Below are 15,386 nucleotides of genomic sequence, written 5' to 3'. Positions count from 1 at the left end.
TTCCGGTCGGTGGCATCAGAAAGAGTACAGTCTTCAGGACTGACAGCTGTTTTACCAATCAAAGTAGCCAGCATGGACTATAAATGCACAGAAGGTGGCAGAGCATCCTCACCTTCAAGTAAATACAATTTTGGAAGAAAACGCGGTACCTGGGCTTTGTCAAACTCCTTCCATTCCCAGAATACCATGTCCTTCACCAGCCCCTGAAAAGGCATAGCAAACCAAGAAAGAGTAATATATTGAGGAAATAAGGTAGAATTCTTCCATGCAGGCTGAAAAGCAGGAAAACCCATATTGTCCCGTACGTGAGGTAGAATGCTCCACATCTCCTCACAAGACACATATTTGCACCCAGAAGAAGTATAAGGACCATCCTCCTCCGATGAAGAAGAGCCACCGTGGAGGTGGAAGCAGCAGAGGAACGATTCAACCGGACAGCTCCAGCCTGGAGAGCTCTTGAAACTGCCCCCTCAATCATATCTTGAACCTCCTCTCAAGAAGTAAGAGGAGCAGCACTTGCCACATCACTCCTGACCACTCTATTAGAATGCAATAGCACAGGAACCCCCCCTCTTCAGAACAGGAAGAGGAAGAAATAACCCTCCTTTGTTTCGCACCCTTCTTCCCCGACATGATGGAACATAAGAAATGCCCAACTCCACCTTTCTGAGCTTAAAAAGGGCTAAAACGCAGCCTTAGACCACCAATCAGCAAAGAAACCGTAATAGGCCCCCAATCAGGCAAAACCATAAAAAGATATAAAAAACACGGGCCCAAATGCTCGTCTTACAGCACAGAAAGGGAGAAATCATGCTGTTTGGCGCCCGTCCTGCTCTGCGATAATTCGACCCGGAAGCAAAGCCCCAGCCACAGCAGAGCCGGCCGACCACGTCAGACGGCGCTGCAGGCAACAACAAATCAGGCATCCAAGCATACTTCACATTGCCATTGCCCAGCGAGGGAAATCGGCACCAGAAACACCGCAACCAGCACGGAGGAGAAAAACGACGCCCCGCTCAGCCACACCAAGGAGGAGAGAAAGGTAAGTCTAAACGGTGAGTAGACAAAAGAAAACAGGAGTGGGCGGGGGTGGGGAGACCTTTTAAAAAGAGCAGGCCTGGGTCTAGGTGAGGCAAAGGGGCCTCATTGGTCAATAAGAAAGGCTAGGGAGGGACGGGAGGTAAAGTACAACAGTGAGAGTTAGAAAGAACGGCGGTAGTCTGTTGTTTCTAGTGCTATTGCTACAAAGTTATGGCCACGATAACTCTGATAAGGTTATAAGTCTGTGGTTCATGGACAAACCAGTTCTGGATCATGTTAGGAAGTCTCTGGGCCTTAGAACTCATTTCTTATACCCCGTTCACACAGTGTCCTTGGTTCTGGACACTGAAAGGCCACTGCTATCTTTGGAAGAAGTGAGGATTGGTTCTGTTCATGATATCAAATTACTGTTGTCGGTCAGGAACACACCTGCTAGCTACCAGTCAAAAGGCTGTTGGTGGATCAGTATTCACGCCATGCCTTGCAAAGGCTTGGTGGAGAGGGGTCCCTTAGAAAACATAGCAGGACACTTCTGCCAAGAAGAGTGCTAGATAGATAGGTAGTCACCATTCCTGGCGATCTCTCACCTTGACTTGATGCGTACATACACTCTCCATCTCTAATTAGGGTACTGAAGGGCCTCTAGGCTTTTTAGGTCAGTTTCTATGGATTGCCTGGTCTCAATGGATTTCTCCACATAGACTGGGCAGAAGCAGGCAAGCTAGCTCGTCCTCATGCAAAGCTTCAGGGTAAGGGAAATGAACAGCTAGCATCTGCAGATGAGCAGGAACACGCTGGGCAGATCCACACAAGTCTTCAGTGACTTGGAGTGGGGCTTCATGCTTACATTTACTTTCTCTGGTAGCAGGAGAGGAGCCCACTAGCAATCAAATCAAAAGACATGATTCAACTTTTTTGACATCAGTCAATCAGGATGTGGACTGAATTTGTGGGTTTTCTCCTTTGAGTATGGGATACAGATTTCGGAGTTGACTCTGAAACCATCTGATCTGATGGGGGCTTTTGCTGGACCTAGAAGTCTCACTTGGCTAACAGCATGCACCGTGGTTGTCTTGGTGATGGTCATACATGGATACAGAGAAGCTGAGCAACTGTAAAGAAACAAAGACATGCCACAGCCTGAGTTAAATATAGTACGATGAGACGGCTGGACAATAAAGTTCCAGATCTGTGTTCTTACACTCAGGAACTGCATATCAACACAAATACATAGACACACTAGTTGGAGGAGCTCTAAGGAAATTTTCCACATGTGTTGGAAGGTAAACATACTTATATCTCAGGAATATGGCTTCTTTGATACCTGGTGCACTTACAAAACCATGCTCAGTAATAGCAATCTCCCTTAGGGCTGGCCTGTCAACATCATCAAGGATTTGAATGTCCTAGACCCAACATGCTCGTGACTGGAATGCTAACAATGAATGAAAGTCAATATCCCAAAGGAATTAATTTCCAATAACTATGTAGAGTGCAATGTAGGCTCACAAAGAGATCTGAAGTCATAAACACCACTGCATATGAATTGTAGCAGCCATGATATCTGGAGTGTTGATCTCTCCCATGTATCGTGATACTTATAATCTTAGGGAATTTACATTTATTAAAATAAAGAACCAGCATGCAAGAACCATTCAGGGCACTGTACAGAAATATAATGAAAGACATTTAGTCCAACGACCCTAATGATTGGTATGGCATTGGCACCATGAAATGCAAAGCCATCTTCAGTGAAAAATCAAAAAATGATACACAGAATGCCTAGAATTCAGACACCTGCAGTCAACCCCTGACATTTTAAATCCAACATACCAGAATCAAAATACACCTATGAAGTGAACAACTTAAATTCTAAGGTATTTAAGCACAGCTTTCAAAGGGATAGAACCCTGCCTTCTGTGCTTGTGAAAAGGCACAATGAACATATCCAGGGAAAGTAACTCCAAAAGAATTAAGATGGAGAGCGAGTTATTCATAAAATCTTTTCCAGTAATTTTGTCTCCCATTAGTTTGCAATGAGCTAAATAACGGAAATAGGAAACCCTATTCTACTAAAGGAAATCCCGACAATTTATATCAGTTTATAGCAATAACCTTCGGAAGTCATCCATCCAAATGGGTGTTCCTACCTAGATCGTGGCTTTGGTCCTTGGTATCAAACAGCTGCACCCAGATTGTCTCCTGCTGCTGGTCCATGTAATAGGTTCCATCACTGACTAGATGGATGATGACTGCAGCAGCCACCATTGGCTGGGAGAAATATGTCTAAAAGATAAGACAGCACAGGTGAAAAACTAGAAACCTCAATGCTTAGGTGGTCATTATCTCCAAAACTTTGTTGTGTTGTAGTATTTCCTTACCCTCAGCCAGAAATGTCCATGGATTACATGTGGAGGGAGTGCACAAGGGTACCATGCATACTGACCAACTCCCAGATTCACATCAGTCACCTTGGTCTGGCAAACCTGTCAATCACAGAGGAACGTCAAGTTAAGGCTAGAAAAAACATGCACCGACCAACATGAGATAGACTATAAGTATCCATTTCACATGTAAGGAGGAATGATAGGTACACGTTGGTATACAATGTCTGGTGGGCAGTAGGGAGTGAGTAGCTGCAACAGGTAGATGTGCAGAGTGGGATACATTTAGTGCAAAAGAGTTGTCGAAGAACAGATGACAGAAGAATGCTCACCGAATACAACTGTACTGAAGAATCCTGACCCAGAGAGAGAGACACATACTTATTCACTGTTTACATGAAAAGCGCACGCTGCTTCCCTGGAGAAAGTGTTTGAAGAGAACCCTCGACATTGTGAAATCTGGAACATACCCTGCACAAGTGAAATGTGCAGCTGGGTACAGCTTACCGGATATAAAGACGAAGACATGCTGCACCAATGGGGGTGTCTACAGGGCACTGACCAGTGCCCCATTGTGGGTGGACACTGATTCCTTGGCTGTTAGACTGGCTTCACTTGCCTAGCTATGTCAGTACACGTATATCCTTGAGGTTTTAGCTCTTGCACTACTTAATTTAGATGTTCAGATCTGAGCGGCATGCTAGAATCGTGCATTGTTATTCAGTGAACTACTGGATCGAAAGCTCGCCAAGAAAAAAAAGTGCTGTGGACCCATAGTGCACTGGTAAACTGTTGGAATTAGGGTCTAATTATATGGCCCCCACTGCAGTCGCAATCGCCATACGGTAATACCAGTGATAATGTACTTGGGCCACCCTAGTTGACTGTAGAATGAGCAGGACGCATATTCTCAGAAAAAAAAAAAAAAAAAACATTAACAAATCGTGATCTGTGTTTGGAAGGTCCTGCAAGCATCTCTCTCCATCGCAAACAGCATGTAGAGAGGCTGCCTGTTTGTGGATAATCTTAATACAGATTTAAGACCATGGCAGACTGACACAACGTTCCCGTGGCACACTTACACAACCCCGGATGTACTTTTGTAGAGCGCCGTGCCCCCCAGGGTGGCCTCTCTTGCAAAGGATGAAGTGCCGCTCAGCAAAGTACCCTCCCCTGCCTGTCTGATGTGCCGCCAATGCGCTGAGCCATGGCATGGTTCGGCTTCAGTTGCCACCTCTCCAAAGAAGACCACGTCAAACGAGAGGCTTCAATGAGGGCTACTGTTCAAAGGCCTTTCAGGCCTACTCTGCTTCAGCCACCCATTGAAGGCCTCAAAAGGCGACAGAATGCCGACAACAAGGGGGACCCCTTTGTACTCCCCCCGCACATAAAAAGACTTTGGGTTTGAATTGAGCTCTGTTCGCCCCCACTGAGAGATCTATACATGGCTTTGTCCGGTCCTGAGGCGGGAGGGGGAGGGAGTGGGAGAAAAGGTGGTCGCAGGCTTTATGCATCTCTCAGGACTCCCTCCCTAATTTCCTCCTCCCACCCAGAACTTCAAAAATGTGCCAAACATATAGAAGAAAAAAAATGCCGAGGCAACTCCGGACCCATCCTCCAGGGACTACATCAACTGGTATTCCACTTTAGGGCCACCAAAAGATTGGTGTAATGATGGAAATTCCACAAAGTTACCCATCCCTCTAAACCACAGGTGTTTATATAGAGTCCCAGCATTTCCGCTCTCCCTCCGGAGTCTGCTCATGCAGCTGTTCGTAGCAGGCAGAGAATAGGGTCTATATTGAATCTTCTGCCCTTGGAGTAGATTTGAGTTCATGTGATAACGCTGCAGGTGCACTTTTGAGTGATTGTCAGTTTTTACAATGTGCAAATGCTTCAGAAGTACACTTGTGTTCATATAGCCTGTGTGCATGTTTTACAGTACTCTCATTTGTAGGTTTTCTCAAAGTTTACTTGTGACAGAAGTAAACTTCCACTTATATCGTACAGGTGTTGGCAAGGGCTAATACTTGGAGAGTAAAGAAGTGTATATTCATGTTTATATAGTATTTTTTGTTACAGGGTTGTTTTTATATATTAATGTTGCATGAGTATACTTGCATTTGCATTGCAGAGATTACATTTTGGGTTTTTGTCTTTATCGTGTCATATGGAGTGTACGTCGCCCTTTGTATATCAGTGCTTATGTGTTGATCCTTAGCTGTTGGAATGAGACACTAGCCAGTGTTAAAAACACAAAACACAGAAATACACCAGTTAAAGTTTAGCAAACAATCTATAACTATAGTCTATAGTTTTGACTAAACTGTAAATGGTGTATTTCAGTGTTCCTTGTTTTTTTTTTTAAACTTCTGCTCAGGCCTCATTTCGCTTTAACGTCTGGGTATCTATCTATCTATCTATCTATCTATCTATCTATCTATCTATCTATCTATCTATCTATCTATCTATCTATCTATCTATCTATCTATCTATCTATCTATCTAATAATATAATTAGTCCCATTACACATTCCAAAGTAGGGGAAGTAGTATACTTAGCTTACAATGGCAAAATACATTGATTTTGCTAGCTTATCTAGATCATTTATAAAGAACCAAACACCAGCCAATCAGACAATAGCACCCTTTAGAACACTCCCAGCAGAGGCATCTTCCCTCAGATTTTCAAGCACTAGTGGGAAAGGTCAACACTTGCCAAGACGGAGAGCCTTTAAGGGGAGGAAGGTGGATCACATATGAATCTATGAAGGATACCAATACTACAGAACAAGAGTTACAGGTTAATAACAAGTTGCTTCTCCAGAATTGGATCTTTTATAGACTCACATGCTTGAATCATAGTAGTTAGCAGTTACATACCATACAAAAAAAATCATGTTACATATCACAATAGCGGATGGTTGGAACAAAACAATACAATTTATGAGATATGGTTCACCTTATTGGAAAGGAAGCCGAAGTACTGCTTGACCCATGGCTGGATCACTGCTGTGCGCTGAATCTAGGCAATAGGCAGGTTACCGAATTGCAAATTAGATTTGATATATACCATTATAATTTTTTGCAATCGCAAACGGCCCAATGGGCCGTTTGCAATAGCAAAAATGTTTGATACATCTGGCCCTTAGTTGTCTTGCATGACAGCTCTTGAATTGTTCTGCTTAAAATATGCATCTGACTGCTGCTGATACCCGGCAGGTCACATGATCTTATGGTCACATGGGGGTGCCAATGCCCATTTGCATATTTCCTCTGCTTCCTGCAACAGGATCTGAGATCTTGTGCCTCCTTGATGGGGAAGGCAGTGCATATTTGTGTGTCGTCTATCTGTATTAATAAGGAGGACCCCTTTATCCTCTGTTAGAAAGCTTAGTGAACAAGTGAGATCGCTCTGAGTTCCAGGAAATATATGTGGATTTTAAATTGCATTAGGCTCCATTTGCAAATTAGCTCCCCAGCCTTTCAGAGAAACGTCTTTGTAATGACATATTCGGGAACTTGAGACAGGAATTTAGTCAGCAAGGAAGGGTTTCAATTATAATTGGATTGACCTGCCTGGATGATGCTGTCAAATGAACCTTCCTTTTGAACCCATTGCACATCTAGTTCTTCCTGAAAAGGCCTCATTTTTAGACAAGCACAAGATTTGAGGAGCATGACTGATGACATCATGTCGAGAAGAGATTTGAGAAGATGGGACAGAAACAAACTTTCTTTTTTGCTAGAGTTCGAACCAGCACCATGAGTATCTTTTTTCTGTGTGCAGACAAGAATGGCTTGTCTTGTAGCATATTTAGAGTTGCTCCCAGAAACTGTATCCTTGTTGAAGGAAAATATTGATAGTTGATTGTCAGTCCTAGTGATTGAAACATCTGTAGGCATGTTGTAGCTGGGCAGATAGCACTTTTAGTAACCACTCGTCGAGGTATGGAAGTACTTAAAGACCTTTTTGTCATAAGTGAGCTGCCACTGGGGCGAGGCATTTTGTGAAAATCCAGGGAACCGACGGGAGACCAAATGGGAGCGCTCTGAACTGATTATGAGTGCTGGCTACAGTGTATCTGAGAAATTTTAAGTGTTTTGGATGGACAGGGACATAAAACTGGCATCTTGCAAATCCAGACTTGTCATGAAATTCCAGTGGTTTAGAAGTTGCAGGATTTCTTGGGGAGTGATCATATGAAAGGATTGCTTTTTCAAGTACTTGTTCTATTTCCTGAGATTTAAAATGGGGCACCATCCTCCCAATTTCATCTTGACCAGGAAAAAACAAGAATAAAAACCTATTCCTTTTTTAAAGTCTGGGCCTTCTTCTATGCCCTCTGTTGGTTAGCATAGCAAGCACTTTCTTGTAGAGAAGATGGAGTTGGGCTGTAGGCGATGTTTTGGCGGTGTGGTAGGCAGAATCTGAATGAACTCCAGGAATGACCATACATGATGAGATCTAGGTCTACATTTGTCTGTTGTGATTCTGCACCATTAATGGGAATATTTTGAGATTCTCATTCCCTCAGGGTGTTGTGCTGTAGTAAAAGTAACTAGCACTACAACACCGTCACTGCTTCCTGGCAGTGTCTTGGGCTGGAGATTTTTTGTTTTTGTCTCAAGGTCTGTTTAGAGTAAGCTGCTGCTGGCAGAGTTCTGTATGACTGGTGTTGCTGGAAGGTAGGCCGAAAGGGCTATTGATAGGGTTGGTATGATTGGCATCTCTGGTATCCCCCTGATAGGAATACGTACCTCTACTACACACTCCTCTGAAAGGTGTTTTACAAAACTGCAGGGCTCCTAAAGATCTAGCAGTGTCTGTATCAGTTTTGATTTGCAAGGCCTCATCTACATGTCTTTCAAACAAGGCGTCACTGTTGTATGGAATATCTAAGCTCTTGGTTTGGACCTCAGGCCTAAACGTAGTTGTCTTCAGCTATCCTTGGCACCTAAGCACTGCTGATCCTTCAAGCTGTCGGAAACCTAGCAAGGTAATGTCCATGGCATGGGAAACATCCTGAACAACTAGGTCTAAACCACGACTTCCCTGAACCACTACTGCTAAACAACTAAAAAGTCTCTACAACTAAGTACTGAACAACTACTGTCTAAACAACAATTGTGCCTGAATAACAATTGCCCGAACAACTAAATTTAAGGTAAGGTTTTCTTTTTGGTTTTTATGGTTTATTAGTTGTTTAGAATATATATATATATATATATATATATATATATATATATATATATATATATATATATATATAAATATATATATATAAATTGTTCAGGCAATTGTTATTCAGGCACAATTGTTGTTTAGACAGTAGTTGTTCAGTACTTAGTTGTACAGACTTTTTAGTTGTTTAGCAGTAGTGGTTTAGGCTATAGTTGTTTAGGTTTCGAAAACGAGAGGGATCGGGAGGATTGAAGGTCCAGTGTACGTACTCCCAATATGACTGATCAAATGCAAAAAGTACACTGTTCCTAACTCTAGGGTGAACAATTAAAGTTTAGGAGCTAGAGCCCTCACACACCCAAAGGGTGTCATGCTTCATCATCGGGAAGCTCCTCGTCAGACCGGCTGGTGCAATGTCTGACGGGCTCCCCTTTCGGGGGCTCTTTGCCGGAGATCTTTTTATATATGGTGACTGCCGTAGAATCAAAAAGGTCAGGCACTTAATATGGCAGGAGAGTGGAAAAAATATATTAAGATTGATTAGAGACCCCTAAACTAATCTGTTTACTAGCAATCCAAAGGGGTCACGATCAAGATTAAAAAACATAATTAAGTGGACAATGAGAATAATGCTCAACCACTTTGAAAAGCCTGGAGTACTGGGAAATTGTCACCAATAGTTGTTTAGGACCTTGTTGTTCTGTCACATATTCCAATGGCACAGCCAATAATCTCCGATGCGGAACGTTCACCCTCCTGCAGGATCATTGTTGCTTTCACTTTTTTGTCGTCTGGCAAAAGATCTAGATTTGTGGTCATGTCAAACACATCTGGTGGTCATATCTGCCCAAGATAGCTAATGAATTTGCTGACTGGTCTGTTGTACCCAGCATTAGGGAGAACTGTTTACTATTATTATCATGGAGTCTGTCTTCTTTGTCAAATGATGATGAAATTGGAGTAGACAGGCTCTTAGTCCGGCACTGAGAATTCTGGGAGATGACAGAATTTGGCTTTGGATTTCTTATCTGACATGCAGGAGAATCCTCAGAGGTTTTATATTTTTTGCTGATTCTTGGTAGAACCACGGTAAACATGGCTGGTGGTTTCATTATTTTCAATCCTTCCTCCCATATATAGTCCATTATAGGGATTTCTTTCACTGTTTTCCTGGATTGTTCTTTAAAATCATATAGGTAACAATGTGACTGTTTCATGGTGATAGGAAGTTGAAAAAGCTTGGCTGCTCTTTCCATGAGTGCATACAAACCACTGAGATGTTCTGGTGGAGAATCAGAGGAGTGGTTCAGGAGGTGACGGTGTAGGGATAAGATAATTGTCACATTCATTGACTACAGATTGAACATCCTGAATCTCTTTATCATCATTTGAGAAAGATGGGTCATCTCGAGGGGGCTTTGTAATATGTGACACTGGAGTCATCCTCAGAGTAGGAGGTGGTGGCATAGGTTTGGGCGATTAGGGTGCAGGAGGTGGTGGATGCATTGGTGAAGATTGTGTTCCCGCAGGTGTAGGGAAGGCTTGTAATAATCCTGCAACATGCCATGTAGGTCCTGCAGTAGGGCTGTGGAAACCTGCATCATGCCTTTAGGTTTTGGAGGAGAAGTGAAATGATGAAACTGCTCCCTATATTGTCTTGGCTGTCTGTGATATGTTTCTTCATAGTAGTTTTCTTATTTTCGTCGTTCTGGTATTTGACATAAAGTTCTGATAGGCTATGTGCTGTTGCAAAAAGCCCATCATCATCATCATTATCAGCCTTCTCGGCAGATTCATCCACATCCAAGTGGCTCAGTGGAAAGGGGCACTTTGCTAAGAGAGGTATGCTTGGGCACAAAATGTCTTGTGCCATTGGGTACCCCGCATGGTGCCGTTGATGACGTAGTTATCAAACCTGGTGTGATAATCAACATGGGGGCTCCTTTGGCTTTATCGCTGATGACAAAAATGAGTTCTCTGATGGTATCTTTGGCAAAGGTGTCATCGTCATTGCCGGCGGTGGTATGGCTGTCAACAGTGTTGTTTTCGTTGCCATTGATGAAATGGTGATGGATGATCAGGTTGCACTTGGCGACTGCTGTGGTGGTAGAGGATTTGATAATCGTCAATGCTTTCACTCAGGTGACCATCAATGATAGTTTTGACAGTTGACTGTCATCGATGAGGAACTTATCTTGAATTTGACTGGTCTGAGGAGGATTTAACAGGTTTTTATGCCAGGGTTGAAGAAGGAGTGGCGGGTTCAGATTTTGTCACAGAAGGAAGTCTGTCAATTTTCTCCTTTTGAACTGCACTTTTTTATGACCCACAATGTGTCTTTTTAAAGGCTTTTCTGTGCCACTCAGGTGACCCTTGTGATCTTGCCCTTTTCTACTCTTTTCTTATGAAGCAAGAGGCCCCTCACTGTTCTGCTCCTCAGAAATGGCAGTTGTTTTTGCCTTGAGTTTCAGAAGTCAAATTAAAAGCCTCCCCTCTCTATCTTTGAGAGTATTTGAAGAAAAAGTTCTACAAATCTTGCTTTCTTTTACAGTGTGAGCAGGGTGAAGGTAATACATACTCTCCGTATGAGGGTCTTCCAAGTTCAGTCTCTTCTTCCCACAGGTCCCACAAGGTCTAAAGAGTCCTTTCTTCAAGGATTCCAACATGTTAAAGCACAGTACAGCTGAAATAATTTGGATAGGTCAAATGTGAATCCAAGCTGAGGAACTGAGCAGAGCTCAGGGATCCTTTCTTTCACAGGATGAGCAGAAGAAAATCTGATTGAAGATGCTCCTGCTGGTAGTGTTCTAAAGGGTTCTATCGCCAGATTAGCTGGAGTTTGGTTCTTTAGAAATTATGTAGATAAGCTATAAAAATCAATGTATTTACCCAGTGAAAGTTATGTATAATACTTCGACTGCTTTGGAATCTACGGTGGGACTCCCACTTCGACGTCGGGGATGATTCAACAAGTGAACCTATGAAAGATCCAATACTGGAGAATCAATGGTTCAACTTGATTTTCACATGTTTTCCTCTACTTTAGGTGCCACTGAAAATAAATTAATAACAGTTCACAAAAAATAAGGTCCACTTGCTTCGCTTTTCATTAACTTTTGCTAGTTTAGCTCTCTTTTTTTAGGGTTGGGCCTGCGAGAGCATGCGCTAGTGCATGCGTCTCGCTTGCGACACTCTGTTGTTTACAGTAGTGGGCTTGGAGCTCTCCTGTTACTTACAATTTGCTGACTTGCATGTCTCTCTTCTTTACAGCCTTGTGATTCATCACTGCAGGCCTGGCATCTTTTCTGTTCCTCTTTGTGGAGCACGGACCAAGCTCTGATGGATTCAACTTAATCGGTGCCTGCCCACCACTCCTAACGTGACTGACGTACTATCTTGTTATTTTTAACATCTAGTACCCTGCAAACAGAAGGTGTGGGACTGGCAAAAACATGCCCAACAGGACAAACAAAATTGCAAAGTTTTATTTACTATAGCTTACTTTCCTTAATTTGCCAAGTCGTCTTTTTCACTTTGCACTCATGTTTTCTTTTGCTTTTGCTTGTGAGTACTGTTGCCAATCTACCACTCTCCACCTGCCCCACTCCAAAAATCTGCAGAACTCCAAAACAATCTGCCCCACTCCAGTCTGCCCCCACTCCAGTCCAAAACAATATGCCTGACTCCAAATCAAAACAATAAGCCCCACCCTATCCAACACAATATGCCACACTCTGATTTGCCCCACTAAAATCCAAAACAATCTGCCCCACTCCAAACCAAAACAATCTGCCCGCTCCAATCTGCCCCACCCCAATCCAAACCAATCTGCCCCACTCCAATCTGCCCCCTCCAATCCAAAACAATCTGCCACAATCCAATCCAAAACAATCTGCCCCTCCAACTCAAAACAATCTGCACCACTCCAATCCACCCCACTCCAATCCAAACAGTCTGCCCTACTCCAATCCTTCCCACTCCAGTCTGCCCCACTCCAATCCAAAACAGTCTGCCCAACTCCAGTCTGCCCAACTCCAGTCTGCCCCACTCCAATCCAAAACAGTCTGCCCCACTCAAATCTGCTTCACTCCAAATGAAACCAATCTGCCCCACTCAAATCCGAACTAATCTGCCCCACTCCAATCTGCCCACTTCAATCCAAATCAATTTGACCCACTCCAATCCATTTCAATCTGCCCCACTCCAATCCAAAAAACTCTTCCCACTCCAGTAAGCGCCACTCCAATCTTAAACAACCCACTACAAAACAATCTGCCCCACTCCATTTCACCTCACTCAAATCCACATCACCCCAATTTAATCCTCCCCACTCCAATCCACCCCACACAATCCAATCCACTCCAATCCAGCCCAGTCCATTCTACCCACTTCAATCCAATACACGTCATCCCAATCCAAACAACCCCTCACCAGTCCACACCACCTTGGTCCAATCTGTTCCACTCAAGTCCAATCTACCCCTCTCCAATCCACCACACCCCAATCCATCCCACTCCATCTACCCCAATCTAGTCTTATCCACCGCACTCCAACCAACTTCAATCCAATCCACTTCACTCTAATCCACACCACGTCACTCCACTTGCACGGAGTCACGAAGGTGAGGCGTCGCTGGAGTCTGCGGGGTGCCGATTCCTTACTGCTACCGGGGAGATGAGGCGTTGGTTTCTTAGCGGTCAGCAGGGGATGTAAGGCGTCGGTTCCTTACGGTTGTAGAGGAGGTGATATGGCATTGGTGGTGAGGCATTGGTTTCTTATGACAATTCGATGAATCCAGCAAGCCAAGATGCAAGGCGTCGACTTAGCAGTGTTGCGATAACATCATGGGGCCACAGGGGCTGCCGTTTCTTCAGAGTCAGGTTCCAAGGGTGTGAGTGACACAGGACTCTGGACTCATGCTCTGGCGGGACTTCAGAGGTGCTGCGGCAGCGTCGGGCATGTGTTGTAGGTCGTTGCACTCAGCAGGGACCATGGCTCCGGTGTAGGCAGCGGCCCAGGATCCGAAAGTGGCGCCGGTTCCAAAGACGTTCTGGAAGTCGATGCACTAGTTTCTTCCTTGTTGCACCAGAACTCACTCCCAAGGGTCCAGGAACTGGATTTGACACCACCTGACAAGTCAGGACTCTCAGGAAGAGAGCCCAGACACTGGCAGGTGAAGTCTTTGATGTTCTTGAGATGTCTTAACAGGAGGCAAGCTGAGTCTATGCCCTTGGAGAACATTTGGAAGCAGGATGTAGAAAACTAAGTCCAGTTCTTTCACTCCAAGGTCAGAAGCAGCAGGCAGCACAACAAAGCAACGGGCAGAGTGCCAGTACCCTCCTACGGCACCCAGCTCTTGTTCCTGGCAGAATTTCCTTGGTCCAGAAGGATTCTTACTACGTGGTGTCAGAGGTCCAGTACTTATACCCATTTCTGTCTTTGAAGTAGGCAAACATCAAATATAAGTCTTTGTAGTGCACAAGACCCTGCCTTCCATACCCTGGCCCCAGACACAGCTCAGGGGGTTGGGGACTGCTTTGTGTGAGGACAGGCACAACCCTATTTAGGTGCAAGTGTCAGCTCATCCCACCACTCTAGCTCACGAAGACCCATTAGTCTGGTGATGAGCCATCAGGAAATGCAGGGCACACCTCAGCTCCCTTTGTTTGACTATCTAGAGTAAATACACAAACATCCCAACTGTCATCCTGACCCAGATATGTATTCAGCATACAGGCGGAGGAACAGAATGGTTAAGCAAACAAATGCCCACCTTCTAAAAGTGGAATTTTCAAACTTACAATTCAAAACATAACTTCACCAAAATATGTATTTTTAAATTGTGAGTTCAGAGATCCCCAAACTACATATCTCTATCTGCACCCAATGGGAAACTACACTTAAAAGATATCTAAAGGTAATTTTCATGTTACCCTATGGGAGCGATTGTCCTTGCAATGGTGAAAAACACATTTAGCAGTGTTCACTATCAGGACACGTACAACACACCAGTACATGTCCTACCTTTTACATACGCTGCACCGTGCCCATGGGGATGCCTGGGGCCTACTGTAGGGGTAATTTACAGGTAATAAAAGTGAAGGTTTGGGTCTGGCAAGTGGGTACACTCCACTAGGGACATACTAGTACATCAAATATGCCAATCCTGGAGAAACCAATCACCAGCAGATTATAGACAAGAAACCATATACACGTTAGCACTGGTTAGCAGCGGTAAAGTTCCCCAAATTCCTAAAGCCAGCAAAACATGCCTGAAAAAAATAGGAGGAAGAAGGCAAAAGGTTTGGGGATAACCCTTCAAAAAGGGCTAGGTCCAACACAACCCCCTTCCAGCCTAAAGCCAGGGGAGATCAATCAATCTCAGCTCAGTCCACCCAAAACCAATCCAATCCATCCAGCCCACCCCACTCCAATCCACCTCACTCCAATCAGTCCACCCCACTCCAATCCTATCCACCCCACTCCAGTCCAGGTCAACTCACTCCAATCCACCCTACTCCAATTTAATCCACCCACTCCTGCCAACTTTAATCCACCCTAGTCCACTCCACTCCCACTCCAATCCAATCCACCCACTCCATTTCAATCTAATCTGTCCCACTCCAATCCACCCCAATCCAATCCACCTCACCCCATTTAAATCCACCCCACCCCACTCCAGTCCAATCAACTCTACTCAATCTACCCCATGCTTCCCCATCCACTGCACTCTACTCCAATCCAACCCACCCCACTACCTCAACCCATTCCAACCCA

At 44.2% G+C, this 15,386-nt stretch overlaps 1 protein-coding gene across 1 annotated transcript in view; it reads right to left on the bottom strand.

Moving 5' to 3' along the window:
- The window catches only part of PAPPA (pappalysin 1), a 572,334-nt gene that overhangs the window by 136,080 nt on the left and 420,868 nt on the right, over positions 1 to 15,386 (bottom strand). Inside the window, exons 11-12 of the mRNA XM_069241521.1 lie at positions 3,423 to 3,527; positions 3,192 to 3,327 (exon numbers count right to left, since the gene is read on the bottom strand). Coding sequence (XP_069097622.1) covers positions 3,192 to 3,327; positions 3,423 to 3,527 — 241 coding nt within the window. The remainder of the gene's footprint in view (positions 1 to 3,191; positions 3,328 to 3,422; positions 3,528 to 15,386) is intronic.

Source organism: Pleurodeles waltl, chromosome 6 (assembly GCF_031143425.1).
Source record: "Pleurodeles waltl isolate 20211129_DDA chromosome 6, aPleWal1.hap1.20221129, whole genome shotgun sequence".
NCBI classification, from domain to species: domain Eukaryota; kingdom Metazoa; phylum Chordata; class Amphibia; order Caudata; family Salamandridae; genus Pleurodeles; species Pleurodeles waltl.
The sequence above is the reverse complement of the archived record's forward strand: the minus strand, read 5'-3'. Positions and strand labels throughout refer to the sequence as shown.